Source organism: Humulus lupulus, chromosome 9 (assembly GCF_963169125.1).
Source record: "Humulus lupulus chromosome 9, drHumLupu1.1, whole genome shotgun sequence".
Taxonomy (NCBI): Eukaryota; Viridiplantae; Streptophyta; class Magnoliopsida; order Rosales; family Cannabaceae; genus Humulus; species Humulus lupulus.
In genome coordinates, this window is record NC_084801.1 from 32,054,100 (window position 1) to 32,075,215 (window position 21,116).

The 21,116-nt window shown below is 35.7% G+C and overlaps 2 protein-coding genes and 1 long non-coding RNA gene across 3 annotated transcripts; 2 read left to right on the forward strand and 1 right to left on the reverse strand.

Annotated features, from left to right (window-relative positions):
* Positions 1 to 466: 466 nt before the first annotated feature.
* On the reverse strand, positions 467 to 1,540 carry LOC133801765 (type II inositol polyphosphate 5-phosphatase 15-like). Its single transcript, XM_062240017.1, has 3 exons — positions 991 to 1,540; positions 663 to 773; positions 467 to 537 (listed from the first exon to the last, which is right to left on the reverse strand). Exons 1-3 carry the CDS (start codon positions 1,087 to 1,089, stop codon positions 502 to 504), a joined length of 246 nt encoding a protein of 81 aa, XP_062096001.1. The 5' UTR covers positions 1,090 to 1,540; the 3' UTR covers positions 467 to 501.
* Positions 1,541 to 9,896: 8,356 nt separating this feature from the next.
* LOC133801045 (tetrahydroberberine oxidase-like) lies at positions 9,897 to 11,858 on the forward strand. Its single transcript, XM_062239171.1, has one exon. The coding sequence runs from the start codon at positions 10,049 to 10,051 to the stop codon at positions 11,720 to 11,722; it is 1,674 nt and encodes a 557-aa protein (XP_062095155.1). The 5' UTR covers positions 9,897 to 10,048; the 3' UTR covers positions 11,723 to 11,858.
* A 5,046-nt stretch (positions 11,859 to 16,904) lies between these two features.
* On the forward strand, positions 16,905 to 19,850 carry LOC133801181 (uncharacterized). The gene is made up of 8 exons (XR_009876768.1): positions 16,905 to 17,125; positions 17,212 to 17,409; positions 17,489 to 18,270; positions 18,352 to 18,674; positions 19,021 to 19,194; positions 19,276 to 19,380; positions 19,467 to 19,632; positions 19,722 to 19,850. It is a non-coding gene; the product is annotated as an uncharacterized LOC133801181 (long non-coding RNA).
* The last annotated feature ends 1,266 nt before the right edge of the window (positions 19,851 to 21,116 follow it).

Consider the following 21,116-nt stretch of genomic DNA (forward strand, 5'->3'; position numbering starts at 1 on the left):
ATTAGAAGAGATACAAACTACCCCAACCACCCCTCTCTCAAATAGTTCAATTGGCATAAACTGAACAATCGTACTTGCACAGAAACAGTTACCTGCTAAACCAACTTGGTGTCTTTCAAACTTGTATGTGGGAAGAAACCTAATATCTGCCTCACACATTCCTTGAAAGACATTTCCAGTTTCCATTTATGCTCTAAGTTGATCCCTTTCTCTAAGCCAATCGAAACATCTTTGTGACAAAAAATCTCTAGCTTCATCATAAGATATACCATCTAATCGATACTTAAGATCACCAAGAAATATGACCATGTCTGCCTCAGATAATTCAGGCATCCCTTCAGCAGAGTAGGCAACACCAGTCTGTGAAGACAACAATGCTTCATAAAATGAAATGAAACTATTTAACTTTGAAAAAAAAATAACTCAGACCAATTTAGCATGCTACAGTGATGACATGTACATACAATTGTATTTCGAAGCACCTGAGCAGCACATGAAGCACTAGTTGCAACAGAAAGGACCAATGGCAATCCAGATCTATAAACAAGCCAAAATAAATACATTGAGAAGACAAGCGAACTAAACAAGAATAGGTACAGTATTGTACCGGAAGCGACATTGAAGAGATTAGTTGGTCGACTGAAGGACATTGTCCAGTATACATGATCAAAGTCTGCATTGCGACGATTAACCGCTTCTAGATGTGCAGCGAAGTGACAGTTAACAAAGCACATTATTCGATCATACACTCTCATCCTCAAACCAACAGCTCCCTAAAAAAAAGTCATCAATTTCTATTTAGACAAAAGGCAATTCACATATTTACTTATGTTGAGTATATGCATCAGCAAGCATGAACATATATAGATCTATAAGCCAAATGGAAACCATAAAGAAACCTTTTGGAAACCATCAAGTCTTTGAATGAATAAAAGTAACAACAATGTATGCATCACAATCATGTCATTCAAATTAACATAAAGAGCCTACCTTATTACCAATGGCACGCCCAAAGCCACACAGAACTACTACTGCATCAACATCTCCAACATAAGCTCTAATATCAGTTCTCACCCTAAAGGATGACATTCAACAATCATTAATGAAAAATCTTAACTGACAAAGAGACCATAAAAAGATTAAGTAGGCCGAATGCAAAAGCATGGAAGAGAAGAACAAAAAAATCTTAAATATAAGGTTTCTATCCTTATTCCTGAGAAAATCTAGTTCAAGACAAACAAACTAAAAATTACCCACTTGATTTTAAGAAAGTAAGAAACAACTGAGGTCATTTGAGATACAGTTAGTAATAGGTTAAAGACTTGAAGTTATTAAGGAGTTAATCAGACACGGCACTTAAAAAATGGTGACGCAAAATTAAGTCTCTACATCTGAGACATTGAAAAAATAATAACAATAACAATTCACAAAAGAGTTTTTGATAGAAAATACCAACCATGCAGCAATAAGCAAGTCTGCTAACTGCCTAGAACCAACTCGTTCAAATGTTGATCCTTCATCCAATGTTTTGTCAATCATATCCAGCCATAACTGCCCAACAGAACTCCCCTCAAGACCTACCTACAGTCAGGAAACAAGAAAAGTCATTATAAAGAGAAACAGATATTTTATGCACTAAAAAAACAAAAGAAATAAATAATCATAAATCATGTTATAATTCCATGTATTAATTCCTTTAATTAATTCTAAGAAAAAAGGCTCGTGATTAGTTGAACATTCACCTCTCATTTTCATTGCATAATTAAATTTTATTCTTTTCCCAGCATTCAGCAATCAAATTATTCTTAGATTTACATATTGTATTGCATGGGCAAGAGCGCTTAATGGAAGCATTAAAGTATCAAAGTTAGCAGATAAACAAATAGCATTTACAATTTTACATACCCACATATATAAAAGTACAGCTTATGATTAAATTCAATGTCTAAGACATTGGCTTCAATCATGTTCGTTCAAAAATCATCAGGAACATATTGTGCCCATAATATAAGCTATGATTGGTCAAGAACTTCACAAACAATTATTTGAAAATGTCATCTTATATTCATAATGCAAAACTATGGGAAGCGAGAATGTAGGCGTACCATAATGCAAAGGATAAATAACCAGCAGTCCACACTTTGGCTCTGGAATCATCAGATAAGAGGTGCTTGACATCGGAATTAAAGACATTGACGAAACCATTTGCAGAGAGTTGGCCCCTTGGGTCAATGAAGGACCTCTCTACAAGTAGTGCAGCCATGGGCCTTTCTTCAACAGTTAAAGACAAAGATCTTCCAATAGCTTCCCAAGGCCATATCTTAATAACACCAGCCTCTCAACCCGACAACAGGTCTCCTGGAACAGCAAAAGTCAAGAAAAAAATTTCTTTAAGCCAAAGAAATGAAATTTGAGAAATAAAAAATGTAAATGATAAAGTTAAATCATAACACTGCAGATCCAGTTGAGGTACCACATGCTGTGATAACAAGAGAGAGAACGAGGTCTCTATGAGCCTGCCACCACAAGCTTTCCTTGAAATTGGTTCGAGTTCCAGAAGCAGCAGCTTCCTTGAAATTGGTTCAATAAACTGATGAATTCTTAAGTCAAATTTTCATATATCTGAAGCTAATGTCAATTTTTTTTTTCAATCAACATGAAAGGAAAAGTTCTCAATTAAATATATGGGATCAATACATATTATATTGGGTTACCTGGGTCTTGGTTTAGCTGCTCCGTGCTCGTGTGTGCTCCAACTGCTCAACGGGAAAGAGTGAAGAGAGACTAAACATGGTTTTGTTCAGCCAGACTTTAGAGTATCGGGGCTTGAGGAAGAGAGAGTCGATAGACTCTGTTAGAGAGAGAGCTTTAGCTAGGCGTGGTCATGGCGTGATGGAGAGAGTCGATAGACTCGGTGAGAGAGAGTGCGATGGAGAATGGATAGGTAACTGATAAAATGAAGGCGAGAGAGAGAGGATGAGGCGTGATTAGGGTGAGCTGAATCCGAAAGAGAGAGAGAGAGAGAGGAAACCCCGAAATGATATTTTTCATTTTCATTTGGCGGTAAGTATTTTCACTTGCCGCCTCTTTGGGTAAAATTTCAGCTTGTTTGTTTTTATTAGTATATATTTATAACACTTCTAAATATATGTAATATTTTATCGTAATATATAAGCAAAATTGTTGTAGTGGTTTGTAGAAGGGTTCTTGAAGATGGCTGCACCGATGATAAAATTAACACGAAAGAATCTGAAGTTCGTCTGGTCAGACAAGTGTGAGAATAGCTTCCAGGAATTGAAGCGACAACTGATAACTGCTCCGATATTGAGTCTTCCCTCGGAGGGAGGGAAGTTTGTAGTATACTGTGATGCTTCGAGGTTGGGATTGGGATGTGTGTTAATGCAGAATGAGAAGTTTATTGCTTATGCATCACGAGAGCTGAAGGAGTATGAGCAGCGGTATCCTACCCATGATCTGGAATTGGTAGCGGTGGTATTCGCATTGAAGGTGTTGCGACATTATTTGTATGGGGAGAAAAGCGAGATATACACCGATCACAAGAGTTTGAAGTACATCTTCACCTACAAGGATTTGAATATGAGGAAGAGACATTAGTTGGAGTTGGTGAAGGACTAAGATTGTGACATCCTTTACCACCCAGGGAAAGCAAACGTGTTGAGTCGGAGGGGCCCGGGACAGTTTTTTAGCTCTGCACAGATATTGAGAGAGTTGGCAGAGGAGATGTTTAGAGCTAGGATAGAGTTGGTTATGGGTCGGTTGGCCAATATTACTTTATAGTCCACCCTGCTAGAGCGGATAAAAGAGGGTCAGTTGGTAGACACATAGTTGTAGGAAGTTAGAGGGGAAGTCTTAACTGGTGTGGCTAAGGACTATTACATTTCAAGACTGGTTTGCTACGATATAAAGGTCAGATTTGTGTTCCGACAAATATGGGTGTTAGGCGAGAGATACTTGATCAATCCCATACCACACCGTACTCACTTCATCCAGGCACCACAAAGATGTATCAAGATCTACGGACATTACATTGGTGTCTTGGGGTGAAGAAGGATGTGGTGGAGTACGTAGCCAAGTGTTTGACATGTCAGCAGGTGAAGACAGGCTGATGGGGCTACATGACTCAATGTGTCTGATAGTAGACAAATATACCAAGTCAACTCACTTTCTGCCGGTAAAGACGACCTATACTATGGATCAGTATGCGAAGTTGTACGTGAGGGAGATTGTACGTCTCCATGGGGTACCCAAGTCTATAGTGTTAGACTGTGATCCTCTCTTTACCTCCATGTTTTGGGGTGGTTTACAAAAGGCTGTGGGGACTCAACTGAAGTTCAGTACGGCCTTCCATCCTCATACCGATGGACAGTCTGAGATGACGATTAAGGTTTTGGAAGACATGCTAAGGCATGTGTAATAGACTTTGAGGGGCCTTTGAGTAAGTATCTCCCATCGATTGAGAATTCATACAACAACAATTAACAATTGATGATTGGAGTAGCTCCATACGAGATGTTATATGGGAGGAGGTGTAGATCTCCCATTCATTGGGATGAGATGGGTGAGAGGAAGTATTTGGGGCCGGAGATGGTTCAGACTAATGAAGCTATTGAGAAGATCTGAGCTCGAATGCTCACTTTGTAGAATAGACAGAAAAGCTACGCTGATCCAAAGCGTAGGGACGTGGAGTTCCAGGTCGGCGACCACATGTTTCTGTGAGTCTCACCACTGCGAAGTGTGAGGAGGTTTGGGAAAAAGGGAAAGATGAGCCCTAGATTTATTGGACCTTTTGAGATATTGGAAATGATCGGGCAGGTGGCCTATAGATGGGCACTGCCACCATCATTGTCGGGAGTTCATGACATATTCCATATTTCTATGCTTCAGAAGTACGTCTTAGATACGACTCATGTTTTGAAGTATGAAGACTTTGAGTTACAGACATAGTTTTCCTATGAGGAGCGACCGATTCAGTTCTTAGACAGGAAAGACAAGGTTCTATGGAACAAGATGATTCTTTTAGTCAAAGTATTGTGGAGGAATAGCAGGGTCGAGGAAGCAATCTAGGAGCTTGAGTCAGCGATGCGGGACCAGTATCCCGAGTTATTCAGGTAAATTTTTAGGACGAAATTCTTAGTAGGAGGGGATAGTTGTAAGGACCCAAAATTGCTAATAAGGCTTAAGGACCTTGATTAGCGTGTCGGGATGGCATAATTGGTATATCTATGATTAAATGGTTAAATGCATGATTTTGTGGCATGCATGATTAATATGAATATATGAATATGTTGTATGCATGTTTATGAGTAATAGATATGCATGTGAGCCCTTTATGGCTTATAAGGGCATATATTTAATTTTGGCTCGTTAAGGGCATAAATGTGATTATATGTGATAAATTGCTGAGACCACATTATTATGTTGATATATTTGTAGCATATGGCTAGAGACAGTCCTAGTGAGCAGATTAGCGAAATAGTCACAGCGGGGTTGATACCCATCTTGAGGAGAGCCTAGGGATATTTTGGGAATTTGGAGAATATTTATGGATTTATTAGATATTGAATAAGTATTTGGTATTAATTGGACATTAAGGGGCTAATTATTTAATAGTAGACACACTTGAGCAATTAGAGCGAATCAGGAGCGGAATGACCATTTTACCCCTAAGAACACTTTGAGAACTAATAGGCTTAAGGGGCAAAATATTCTTTTGTTAAGCAAAGGATAAACTCAAGCAAAACACTTGGGACTAACCAAAAAGTGGTAGAAACACTTACCTCTCCCTCACTTCTCTAACTCACGCACCCCCTCTCTCTTTCTCCCTCTCCTTGTACTTGGATGTTGAAGGAAAACAAAAGGAAATAAAGGTGATCAAGCTGGAAATAGAGGGGCACTCCATGACCTAGCTCAGGTGCATCGCAACGCGTGTGCCTAGTATGCCTAGGTTTGCTCACAGATGTTGGGGGGCGCTGCGACCTTAGGAGGCAAGTCATGGCCCACCTCCCCTTAAGGTTTGGGGGTTTAGCCTTTGACTTGGGGACATGTTGCGACCCTTGGGGTCAGGTCGCGACCTGCCTAGGGATTTTTACCTTGGGATGGTTTCTAGAATCGGTAAGGCTCGGGGGTTCGAACCTAAGCGCTCGAGACAATTTCTACTACCCGGTTTAGTAGAAATTGAGGTCCTGAATGCTAGATTTTATCTTCTAAGTATTTATTTGGATTGGAAGTTGATGATTACCATTTGGCCACCGTGACTAGGTTTATCGCCAGGGCTCAGGACTGAAGATCGTGCTCGGGACCATTCTATTATCTCCACTTGGAATTCTAGGTAAGAAAACTGCACCCTCGTGTGGCTATGACGGGTCTAGGATTCCATGTATTTGGATACGTATGTGTTCTATAACTATGATATTGTTATGCGAACTGCCTAAGAGAGCAGGGGCTAATGATTTGCGGACAGGACCCGACTCGACCACTGTGAGCCGGGGTCAGCTAGATAAACACTGGACTCAGCCTAAGCGAGTCGGAGTCAGTGGAGTAAATAGTGGGCGCGGCCTAAGGGCGCCGATCCTGAATATTGCATATTGATTGAGATAAATTGCTGAATGCATATGTTTACTGATATTAGTTTGATGTCTATGACTTGCTGAATATCTGGATGATTGTCTTATGATTGATTGATTACCATTATTGATTACGCATTTCTATTATGTTTTTATTGCTGGGTCTTGGCTCACGGGTGCTACGTGGTGCACGTAAAGGCAAAGGTAAGCTGGAACAACCATGAGTTGGAGAGCTCTGAGGGCGAGGTGTACATTGCCAGCTGCTCGTCCGCCATGTCCGAGGGAAAGTACAAGGGCAGAGCCTAAAATTTGTATTTTTCCATTCGAGTGGCCACTGATTGTGTTATACTTTTGAGAATTGTGAATTTTTTCTTAATCCATATTTTTTTTTGGGATCCCATGTACCAAACCTTTATATTTTAATGAAAAATTAATCGTTTAAGATCAAAATCTTTTAACCCTAACCTATTAGCTAGCTTAGGATCACATTATTGTTCAAACGACTTGATTAGCAAGCCTTGCACCATTTTAAGACACACAATGTAACGGTCTTGGTTATCCAGGGTGTTACACAACAACCTCCGCAGTATCAAAATCAATACATGTTTGGACGCTCTTCCCAGTCTCCTCCATTATATTTTAACATTACCGATTTTCAAGGAGGATCGATGCAGCATCCGCAACCTAATCTTAGGTATGGGGAGGTTGGAGGTTTATCGTAGCAGCAATCATTTTCTCGGTATGGTGAACTTGGGGGTTCCTCGCAACAGCAGCCATATGTTAGATATGGTGAGTTTGGGGGCGGGTCGCAACAACCTTTTTTATCCACCCTGATACAATCACAGCCTCGGGATCAGTTTGGGGACCTCACACTTGGACGATCTTCACAGTAGCCTTATATTCCTTCACCGCCATAGACACAGCCACCGCCACCACCACCGCCACCGCCACAACAAAATGTTGAAGATGATGATAATTATAATATTGACATATTATTGATTATATTTAGTTATCAGTTTATGTATTTTATTAAATTAATAGTGTACTTATTTTTAGTGACAATAGCGATATTATTTAGTTTGATAAATATTAAAATTATATATTTATTTTAATGTTAGTTATGTTTAAATTAATTAATTGGTTATTTTGTTAAAATTTATTATGAATTATTTTTAAAAGATTTTAATTTAATAAATATTAATTTATTTCAAATTAATTTTACAATATATAATAAAAATATTATTAGCGGCGGACCCCACAGCTAATAATGTCGGCTCTGACACAGGTATTAGCGGCGGGCTCTACTGCTACTGTCCGCCTGTAATATTAAATTATTAGCGGCGAGTATGTGAGTCCGCCGCTAATAACTATTATTAGCGGCAGAACCGCGCTGCTTATTATTATTACTGGCGAACACATATATAATTAGCGGTGGACCTTTCCGCCGCTAATACCCTAAACTAGTGCAAGGCCCATCGGACTTGTATTGCACCTAGATGTTGTTTTTGTGTCTTGGGATCCTTGGCGCTAAAGCATAGTTTTACTCCACGCAAATTGTTGAGTAATAAGTGTTTAGTGAGGTTTTACTCTGCGACCTAAAGAGCATGGCACAAAATATTGACATGTTAGGCCTTTTTTTTAATAGTGTCATCTTTCAAGTGGTGCTCTCAACAACATTTCACTTTTAATTTTTGTTGAGTCGGAATGTAAAGTATTGGTTAATGCGTCATCTAAAGATTATAACAATGTCTCTGTTTCTGGTGAATATGTCAATTGTGTATTTGGTTGACACTATCTTCCTGCCCAGTCTAGTTATTAGCCATATCATGAGAGAAGCTAATAATGTGGCTCATTACTTGGCTAAATTTACTCTAGGGTTAAATAGTGTTATAGTTTGGATTGGTGATCACACTTTCCTACTATCCTTTGCGCTTCATATTAATTCAATGAAATAACTTTATTCTAAAAAAAATATAGGTTTAGAGCACTCCCAATGGATGCTCTACTCCATTATTTAAAATACATTCCCAAAACATACATTTTTTTTTTATTTTACCTCTAAGTTTTACATTATACCATACATCAGATTCTCTATATATTTCTCTACATCATTTAAATATTATATTTTTAAACATATTTTATTAATTAAAGTAAAATAAAATAATTGAAAAATAAAAAAATAAATAATACATATATATACTAAATGGGAGAGAAAACGCTTATAAAGAAAAATAATAATATTAAAATATTATATAAAGAATATCTAAATGTTATGTAAATGTAGATATAGATTAATTGGAGTTTGTGCATAGTTATTATAAATATATGTATAAAGAATTTGATGGAATATGTTTTTGTGAGTTTTAGTTAAATATTATAGAGAAAGTGTATTACAAAATACGCCACCAAAACATATATTTTTTTTTTATAATTTACCTCAAACTTTTATATTATACCATACATTAGCTTTTCTATTTTTTTTCTACATCATTTAAATATTATATTTCTTAAAAATATTTTATTCATTTTAAGAAATAAAATAATTAAATATAATAATATCACACTTATGTATATACAAAAGTTTATAAAAAAATATTTATAGTTTGATGAATAGTGTTTCACTAGATATAAATAAATACTATTCATTTAGATAAAAAAATATAAGCTACATCACTCGTTACAAGACTATTTAATAATTTTTTTTCTATATTATAAAAAATAAAACATTTTACCTCATTAGAGTACTCTTAGAAAAAGGGTGTAATGATTAATAGTCTCGTGATATTCTTTGCATGAAATAAAAAAGGCTGGATTGAACATCACTGTTAATATATATAACTTTTTTATGACAAATTGAGACCACATTATCCTTTTTTTTCCTACCTTTTTAATATTATCTTTTACTATGGAACACCATTGATGAAAATAAAGATTTTTGTAACGTATTATTATTTCCATCTAAAGCCGCAACATCAACATAATTTACACTAAACACAAAAGTCAGAGGTCAGATGTCAGATGTCCGATGTCCGATGTGTCGATTCACGCAAAATAGAAGTTAGTTCAATTATACAATATTTGGTCAACTATCTTTGCTTTCCTTACTATCATTCATTATGAGTCTTATTATTTTTTATTTATTGTTGAGATATCTTTTTAAATTATGCAGACATTCAATCACCAATCAGATGTATATACATGGGATTTCACCGTGCGATTTCCTACATACATGGAATTTCCTAACAACTCGATCTTATCTCTTCACCAATCACATTGGATTTCACCGAGGGATTAAAACCAATGTAGAACTGAGAACTTTTAAAGTAATGCGACTTTAACAAAATAATAACGTATACACAAGGGTCAAACATAACTGCTCATCCACTAAACCATTGCTATTTAAAGTACAAAATATTAAGTTTTAGCATAAAGAAAGCAGTCAATAAAGAAAAAAATCAAGAAAAATGAAGCTCAGAGACTCTTCAATCTTTCCGTCCGTGATTGTTTTCATGATTATTATCTCACTTTCTTCGACCACTAAAGCTTATGCAACACTTCATGATTATCAATATACCAAGACAAATTCTATCCAATGCCTCTCACATCATTCTTCTTCAAACTCCTCCCATAATAATGATATCACCAAGGTTGTTTACAGTACCACAAACTCTTCGTACTTCTCTGTTTTGAATTTCACTATAATAAACCCTAGATTTTCTTCTCCTTCTACACCAAAACCGCTTTTTATCATCACACCCCTCCATGAATCTCACGTCCAAGCTGCCGTGGTTTGTTCCAGAAAACATGGCGTGCAGATCAGAATAAGAAGCGGCGGCCACGACTACGAGGGCCTGTCCTACGTCTCCGACGTCCCATTTGTCGTAATCGATCTGATAAACCATCGGTCAATAACTATAGACGTTGAGAAAAGAACGGCTTGGGTTCAAGCTGGAGCTACCCTCGGCGAGCTTTACTATGAAATCAACGTGAAAAGTAAAACTCTAGCCTTTCCCGCCGGAGCTTGCCCTACAATAGGCGTTGGCGGCCACATAAGCGGCGGAGGTTATGGCTCAATCTTCAGAAAATATGGCCTTGCAGCGGATAATGTTATTGATGCTCAGATAGTTGACGTTGAGGGTAGAGTTCTCGATAGAGAAACTATGGGGGAAGATTTGTTTTGGGCCATACGCGGTGGCGGTGGAGCAAGCTTTGGAGTCATTCTTGCCTGGAAAGTTCGGTTAGTTCCGGTCCCGGAAACGGTGACAGTTTTCGCTATAAATAGGAACTTGGAACATAACGTTACCAAGCTTGTTCATAGGTGGCAATATATAGCAGACAAACTTCATAAAGATCTGCTCCTAGCTGTTAGATTTCAAACGGTGAAAGTGAATTCTACTCAAGAAGGGAGTTACAAAAAAGAGCTTCAAGCTACATTCATTTCGGTGTTCCTTGGTAGAGTTGATGGTCTTCTTGACTTGATGGGAAAAAGGTTCCCTGAGTTAGGTTTGGCGAGAGAAGATTGCACCGAAATGAGTTGGATTGAGTCTGCGCTCTTCGTTGCTGGACTCCCAAGGGAACAGTCTCCAGAGATTTTGCTTGACCGAACACCTCAATCTAGATTGTCTTTCAAGGCAAAATCAGATTATGTAAAGGAGCCGATTCCGGAGAAAGGGTTGGAAGGAATATGGGAAAGGTTGTACGAAGAAGAGATTGGTAGAGGTGTTGTTATCATGAGTCCTTACGGTGGGAAAATGAGTGAGATTTCGGAATCGGAGCTTCCATTTGGGCATAGAGCTGGGAACCTGTATAAAATTCAATACTTGATTTATTGGGAAGAAGAAGGGAATGCTACAGTAATGGAAAAGCACATAAGTTGGATTCGAAGACTTTACTATTACATGACTCAGTTTGTGTCCAAAAATCCGAGATCAGCTTATATCAATTATAGAGACCTTGATATTGGGACAAATAGCAACAACGGTACCGCAAGTTATGCACAAGCCAGCATTTGGGGAGTCAAATATTTCGGCCATAACAACTTCAATAGGTTGGTCCATGTCAAGACTATCGTTGATCCAACAAATTTCTTTAGAAATGAGCAAAGTATTCCTCCACTACGTATTGAGTATTCTAGTTAATTATCTATTTCTAAAAATAAGGGCAAAATGGAGATTATCATTGAGTTTATTTATACCAATAAATTATACTTTGTCCAAAAGATCTGTTTCATGATGTATATCTTTGGTAGTTATATAAAACTGACTATATGAAACACACGCATGTGTCTTCAATGTATACCACACAGTAAATAATCTAATGACACATAAGGATACTCGATCGTTAGGCCATCTACACTTGGTGAAGAGTCATGTAACGTATATTAATATAGGCTTTCTCTGCCGTTTTTCTTAAACAATAAATAAAAAGCGCAGTGAAAAGGTTTGAAAGAGTAAAAAAAAGTATATTTAATGTCCGCACCCTATTTTATTGCGGTTTTTAAAAAAACGCAATGAAAGGTTTGAATGAGACACTTTTCTCCGCGGTTTTGGGTCTAAAACCGCAGAGAATAGTCCACTTTTCTCTGCGGTTTTGAGTATAAAACCGCGGAGAAAGGTGGTCTCCACCCACTAAAGCCCAAAAACATATTTTTCCCACTCATTTCTCATCTTCTTCTTTGTTGAAGTCACGGCCGAAGTTCTCTCCCACCACGCCGTCCCTACCCACGGTAAGCCCCACATTGTCTATTTCTTTTTGTTTTTTTTTTTTCCATTTCCTTGCATAGTAAAGCTTGAAATCATGTATATATACTTAATCTTGAGTTATTTTGAAGTTTTAGGGTAAAAATGAAGAAATATTGTGTGGGTTTAATGGTGGTTTCTATGTATGTTCATATGGTTATTTTTTGTAATATTTTTGAAATTTTATATAGGATTGGAGGACATTTTCATTGTTTAAAACGTGTATTGATCACTAAAACTTGATTTCTTTAATGTATATTTCGGTTTAGGGTATTTTTGTGTTATTTTATTTAGAATAATGTTGTTTACATAATTTTTTATATTAAAAATTAGTGCTTGCATAATTTTGTATATTATTTAGGTAATGATTTTTTTAAAGTATATTTTTGTTAATTATATTATTTTAGGATAAATTCAATTACCATATATTTACTAATGTTTAACTTTTTATTGTAGGAAATATTTGTTTGAGTGTGAGCTCCCACTCAAGGTTGAAATATTTGTTCGAGGTTGAAATTGGTGAATATTAATTTTTAAGGTAAGTAGTAATTACTACTTAATTATTTATTTTTTTTTTTTATATTTACAAACTATTGTTAGAGGAGTTTGAATATATTAGATATTCATCCATAGTGAAGTAAGTTATGAGATAAAATTGTGTGCTGCGGAGATAACAGAAGGTTGAGAAGATGTGTGCCTTAGTGAAGTAGGATCTGTGAATTTTCTGTGTGCTGCGGTGACTTATGGTTGAGAACATGCATGTTGTTTGTTATATGTTTTGTTTGATGTGAATTTATAGGTAGATAACTTAGGATATGATATAAATACAAAGGAAACTCAGCCCAATTTTTTTTTTTGATGATATTAGTTGAACATGTTTTATAAGTTACTATATATAATAATAATGTTTTTGTTTTTGTTGAAATTTTAAATACATATGAATTTTGGATATGTTATAGAAATAAATGAAACTCTGTCCATTTCATTTTATAATTTAATAATTGAACATAATTTTAGAGTATTACTATACTAATTTTCTTTTCATTATCAACTTAGGAATTAGGTAGATATTATCATTATGGATAAGTCATGGATTCTTGAGAATAGAGAAACACAACAATTTCAAGACGGATTCAACCAATTTTTAGAATTTTGCCAAACAAATTGTAGTGATCCGGAAAGAATCCATTGTCCATGTATAGATTGTGGTAATGGAACAAAAGGAAATATTACCATGATAAAAAAATCATGTATTTTGTCGGGAATTTGATACAAGTTATCGTACATGGTATTGGCATGGGGAATCATTGAAAAATAATAATCCATATCCATTCGGGAGGCGAGGGGTTGATGATTTGGGTTATAGTGATTTTGACGACCATCCTATGAAATTGCTTGATGAAGCACAAGAAGAGTTTGTTGATGATCCTTCAAAATTTGATAAATTGGTTAGAGATGCAGATAAACCATTATTCAATGGTTGTCTGAAACAAAGATTACCAACGATGGTAAAATTTTACAACATAAAAGCAGAAAATGGAGTTAGTGATAAATGTTTTAGTCAATTTTTAGCTGCTTTTAAAGAGATTTTGCCGTCAGATAATTGCTTCCCTGAATTTACGTATGAAGTGAAGAAAACTTTAAATTGCATAGGCTTGAAGTATGAGAAGATCCATGCATGTCTGAATGATTGTGTGTTATATCGTAAAGAGTATGCAGACATGGACACTTGCCCAGAATGTGATTCACCCCGCTACAAACCTAACAAGAGTAAGGAGATCAGGAAACTTATTCCTCAAAAAGTGATGTGGTACTTGCCTTTGATTCTGCAGCTTAAGCAATTATATCGAAGTGCAGAACACTCTGAAAACTTAATATGGCATGAGACTAGGCGAGTGAAAGATGGTAAACTTCGACATCCTACAGATTCACGGGCTTGGAAAAAAGTTAATAACTTAAATCCAGAATTTAAAACTGAAGCAAGACATCTTCGTCTAGGTCTAGCTGCCGATGGTGTAAATCCACATAAATCTCTAAGTAGTAGGCATAGTTCGTGGCCTGTCTTCCTTGTTATGTACAATCTTCCTCCGAGGTTAGTGATGAGAAGAAAGTTTTTGATGCTCACGTTAATGATTTCAGGCCCAAAACAACCGGGACACGATATAGATGTTTATTTGGCACCATTAATTGATGATTTGACAGATTTGTATGAAAATAGTGTTGAGGCATTTGACGGTTTTAAGAAAGAAGTCTTTAACTTAAAAGCTGTTTTGTTGTGGACTGTTAATGATTTCCCAGCTTATGGTAATCTATTAGGGTTAAGCACAAAATGTTACCAGGGATGTCCAATATGTTGCACTAACACAAAGGCTATTCGTCTGTCTAATGGGCACAAAATTTGTTATATGGGTCATGACGATATTTGCCCCTAAATCATCATTATAGGGACAAAAAAAAAGCATTTGATGGTGATAAAGAACAAGGTGTTGCTCCTTTGCCACTTCGGGGCAACAAATTCTTAAAGAAGTAGAGAAAATTGATTTCAAGTATGGAAAAATGCAGAAAAATAAGAAAGTAAGTGGATGTTTCCAAAGGAAATCAATTTTTTTTCGTCTCCCTTACTGGAAAGATTTACTTGTTCGACATTGTTTGGATGTCATGCATATAGAAAAAAATGTGTGCGAAAGTATTATAGGTACATTACTTGATATTCCCGGTAAAACTAAGGATGGTTTAACTAGTCGTTTAGATCTTGTTGAAATGGGTATACGAACTGATTTAGCTCCTGAACAGAAAGGTAAACGCACATATTTACCTCCTGCTTGTTTCACGTTGTCCAGAGAAGAGAAAAAAGTTGTATGTAAATCATTTGCAGAGATGAAAGTGCCTGATGGCTATTCATCCAACATTCGAAACTTGGTATCCATGGGAGATTTGAGGCTGATGGGTATGAAATCACATGACTGTCATATGTTGATGCAACAATTACTTCCGATTGCTATTCGGTCAGTATTACCGAAAAAAGTTCGAGATTTTTTAACGAATGTTTGCATATTCTTCAATCATTTATGCGGAAAAGAATTAGAAATGAAAAAATTGGATGCATTGCATTATAAGATAGTGGAAACTCTATGCAACCTTGAAATGTTTTTTCCGCCATCCTTCTTTGACATTATGATTCATTTAATGGTTCATCTAGTAAGGGAAGTCAAGTTGTGTGGACCAGTTTGGGCGAGATGGATGTATCCATTTGAAAGAAGTATGAAGGTGTTGAAAAGTTATGTGCGTAATCATTATCGTCCTGAAGCTAGTATGGTTGAATGTTATATATCGGAAGAGACAGTAGAATTTTGCTCAGAATACATGAGTGGGGTTGAAGCAATCAGAATCAGCAAACCACGAAATAACTCAGATGGAGTTGATAAAGGACTACGAGGGAATGGAACAGTGACCACCGTGTCTAGGGCAGAATTAGATCAAGCTCAATTAGTTGTGTTGCAAAATAATCCTGAGATTCAATCATATATAATGTAAGTAGAAAATATATTTCAATCATATATATTAGAGTAGTGATTTTCTTTTTGTTGTTTAAACTTTTTGTTATTTCTTTTATGTTTCAGTGATCACATAGAGTTATTACGGTTGATGATTCCAAACAAGATTAAAAATAAAAAAAAAAATGGGTTATAGATGAGCATAATAAAACGTTTTGCCAGTGGCTGAAGAATACAATTTTGACGAAGTTAGGCGAAAAAAATCATGGACTGTCGACTGAGTTGAAGCACATATCTCTTGGAGCAAGCATTGATGTAATAAAGCATCAAGCTTACATTGTTGAAGGGAAACGATTTCATACTAAGTCAAGAGATGATGCTCGGCTGGTTCAAAATAGTGGAGTAAGTGTAGTCGCAGAAGCTATGCATTTTGCCAGTGCAAATGATAATAACCCAATTTCAGGCACAATGACATACTACGGGGTTGTTGAAGAAATATAGGAGCTAGATTATTCATTATTTCGTATTCCTCTTCTTAAATGTTCTTGGTTAGACAACAATACTGGAGTTAAAACTGACGAACTTGGATTCACTCTGGTTGATTTAAGCAAGAAGGGAAGCAAGAACGATCCTTTTATCATGGCTTCCCAAGCGAAACAAGTGTTTTACATTCTTGATCCAGTTAATGATAAATGGTCCATTGTTTTATCAGTTCCCGAGCGGAAGTTCTCAGAAAAAGAAGAGTACGATGAAAATTATGATTTATATCATGACTGTTTCATTGTTGGACAACCGATACATGAACAAGTTGAGAGTATTCAGGAACATGATAATGAAAGCGATAGCGATGATCGTGATTATCTTAGAACCGACATCGAAGAAGGAATATGGGTCGATTGTGAATCAACCAGAAATAAAATAAGAAAAAGAAGAAAACATGTTTAGTAAGTTATATAATTCATTAATACTTGTGATTATTTATTTGTATAATGCATTAACACTTGCGATTATTTATTTGTATAATGCATTAACACTTGTAATTTGTGTGATGCAAATGGCGGATAAAAGAGATGACAAAGAGAAACAACAAGGCCGTGGTAAAACAAGAATGAGTTACATGACCCAACGAAAAGCCAAAGGAATCAAGAAAAATCTTCAATGGAACGATTTGGGACAACCAATAGGTGATGTGTATACAAACATGATATCATATCTTGGATCTAGAGTACGAGCCACGATTTCTATCAACTCAGGTGATTGGAGGAAGGTCCCACAAGATTTGAAAGATGGTCTATGGGAGGATATCATTGTAAGAAATTATCATTATGATATTTATTTATTTATTTATGTGTGATATCTAAATTTAATAATTACTTTTCTTAATTATATTCTCAGGGTGGTAGCAACATTCCTCAAACCTTCAAACGTGAGATTTTGAAAAAAGCTGGTCAAATAATGAGAGATTTTAAAAGTGAACTCACTACCGAGTACATCAAACCTTTGGCTGAAATGGGTATGATGGAAGAACTCAAATTTCCCCCAAAAAATAAAGTTCTTGTGACAGAGCTAGACCGAAAAATTGCCAAAAAGATAGTAAGTTTTCTAAGGTTTCAGAATCAATATATTGTTTTTATTTATATAAACTAATTTAACCAAATAATATCTTGAGTAGGAGGACGACAAAGAAAAATTGATTCGTGGCGAAATTACAGCTCAGGGTCGAGATGACATCTTGACTCAAGCATTAGGGACACCAGAACACCCAGGTCGTGTTCGAGCTGGCGAGTATGATAATTTATAATAGTTGTTTTCTTTTAAGAATTATTTAGATTGGTTTATTGATGGACTTTATTGATTTTTTTTGTAGGTTCACTGCGACCGTTTCCAAAATGTTTGGAAAAAAAACATAAAACAATGACTGCAAGAGAGGAGATTGCTCGACTAAAAGCTGAGATTGAAGAGTTAAAAAGACATAAATTTAGCACAGAAGAGGAATTAGCTCAAAATGAAGAATATAATGAGGAAAACGATGAGTGTGGATACTACGATGAAGGGCAATTTGATGAGGGACAATATTATGAGAATACAAGTGATGAAGTCTATCGACCTGCCCCCAACGCAGATGATCATTTTCATCAAACCGAAGACTATCCTTTTGTTGAAGATGATGGATCATCAATTTATGAGTCTCCGCCACCACCGAGCTATGAAGTTTATTTGTGTTCTGATAATATTGACAATGTGGTGGCTAAGGGTGTACTCATTGTACCAAACATGGGTAGCCAAATTACCGTCCATGGAAATGTACTTGATGATTCAGTTGCGAGGGTTTGGCTTATAGATGTCTTACAAGAAGAAGCTGAGATCCCTATTCCCTTTGGTAACGTACGATATGTTGGGGACGCACGAGACACATTCCTGCCTTGGCCTAAAAATTTAATTGTCGCTTGTCAGGTATAAAATTATTTGCTTAGATATTTAAATTTTATTTTTAAATGGGTACACTATACTGATATGTTTAATGCTATTATGTAGGGTCCATCTTCATCTAATCACAAATCCCTATCACCAAGCCCACATTTATCATCAGTTGGATCTCACGTAGTCATCCCCGCTGAAATAACTCAACCAGAACCTTCAAATTGGTTAACAGATAACCAATGGGACAAAATTGATCTGAGTCTAAAATTTATAGTGAAGGAGTATTATTCCAATAAAGGAATAGATGGGGTTGTACAAGTTCCCGTTGACCCGGAGTTTATAGGAGAACGCGAGGCTATCTTCATCACTTTGGAAGACGTTTATTAAGCGGCCTCCATGGATAATATTGGATCCTCAGCTATGCTGTTTGGTATGAGGTATGTATCAATCCGTTATGTCATTACAAACTATTAGAGGAGTTGGAATATATTAGATATTCATCCGTAGTGAAGTAAGTTCTGAGATGAAATTGTGTGCTGCGGAGATAACAGAAGGTTGAGAACATGTGTGTCTTAGTGAAGTAGGTTCTGCGAATTTTGTGTGCTGCGGTGGCTTATGGTTGAGAACATGCATGTTGTTTGTTGTATGCTTTGTCTGAATTGAATTTATAGGTTCTAATAATTTTGGATATGCTATAGAAACAGAGGAAACTCTGCCCCTTTTTTTTTTGAGGATATTAATTTATTAATTGAAAATGTAATATGAATGATTGATTCTCTACAGATGCATTTAGGAAAGCATGCACCCAAATTCACGACAATTATATAAATTTTTTGACACCGAACATCTTTCTATTGGCAATGATGAAAGTAAAAACTATACGATGGATCTTATAGCCAAATGGATGATGACTATGGATAGATGAGGCCAAATATATTTCATTCCTTGGATTGTTGAGTAAGAACGAACTACTTAAACATTATCACTACTATGGTTGAATTTTAATTTTATAATAATCATATTTTATTATTATTTTAGTCGACATTGGATGTTGGTGCTTGTGATGATGCGGGGGATGACCATAATTTTGGACCCTTTAAAAAATCATAAATCTCCACCAATAATTACGGAGGTTATGGAAAAGTAAGTTCTTCAATTGTAATGTATGCATTGTTAATTTTTAAAAGTTGAGAGCATAATAAGTATTTAATTAATTTTAATTTTTGTAGAGCATACGCACAATGTTTGGAAAATGAATACATCGGCACATTTACAAAATTGGTGAGAGGTTCTTGTCCAAAACAACCTGAAAGTCATGAATGTGGTTATTATGTACTAAGATATATTTATGATCTTGTAAATGCACCGAATCCAGCAGAAGTTATCAAGAAGAAAGTATGTTATATTTTAAACTCTTTTTTGCTTAAGAAAAACTAGATATAGTATTTAATTATCTAATCTATATTAACTTTTCAATTTTGCAGTGGTTTGACAAAAAGCAATTCAATGTCAAAGAGGATCTACTACCACTACAAAGTGATTGGTTAGCTAGATTAATGTCATTTGTTTATGAAATCTAAACTTTTGTATGTATGTAAGATTAAAGTGCTAACTTATATTGGTTAGAATGATTAAAGTCTTTGATTCATTACTAGCCAATTATTTTGTATTAGATATGAAATGTATATATAATAATTTAACAAATTAGTTATACTATTGAAAATAATTATTTATAATTAAAATTGAAAATTAATTATTTTTAGAAATAAAAATGCTGGGTTATCAACCGAAATTGAATTTTTTTTTATTAAGCTCTGTTCTCTGTGGTTGTAGTAAGCCAACCGCGGAGAAAAGAGAGCTTTCTCTGCGGTTGTAATAAAGAAACCGCAGAGAAAGCTCTCTTTTCTCCGCGGTTGGATTACTATAACCGCAGAGAAAAGTGTAGCTTTTCTCCGTGGTTTGCGTAACACTTTTCTCTGCGGTCGAATACACTGCGCTTTTCAATACTCTTCGAAAACCGCAGTGTATTGAGTAAAAAAACCGCAGAGAAATTCCTTTTTTGTAGTAGTGAGAGTAGAAGTAAGCTTAACTGATATATTTTGATACTTATGATTCTTGACTTTTATAAATGAACACAATTAATATTAAAAAAAGAGATTGCTGGTTGTAAATCATTTTAATCATCTGAAGCTATTTTACACAATTTTTAATTTATTTCATGCAAGTATACTAGTTGACGTCTTTAGTAAGAAATCTTCTACTCGCCTAACATAAATTTTCCAAATATATTTAGAAAGCCATAAAAGACTATTATTGCAATTATTGTTCATTAGTTTGCCTTGTCACCCTAACATTTCAGATATCAAAGCGATAGTCCTTGAGCTTATTTCATTATTCGTTTTTAAATAACTTATCTACATAGGTGGGGTGGGCTTACTAATAAATCGTAATACTAGACCTTCCAATTTTTGAATTTAGAAAATAAATTAAGTACATTATTTCTGCAATATTGCATCCCAAATATCCATTAATAAAATAAAGAAACCACACAAAAACTACCGAAAAAAATAAGTTATAAATGAGGAATTGCAGCCACAGTACTGTTTTACAATTACATACACATAATGAAATACCAGGCATTCTCTTCTGCATTCTTTCTCGTTATGACACTTTCCATTTTCGCATTTTCTTTCCCAACTCACATTCATGGTGACTTCCTTCAGTGTCTGACGTCCTTTCAATTCCCCAACACATCAACCTCCTTTGATAAACTAATCTACACTCCTAACGACCCATCTTATGTCACCATTTTGAACTCCACCATACGAAACCCTAGATACTCTACTCCTTCCACCACAAAACCACTCGTTATCGTTACA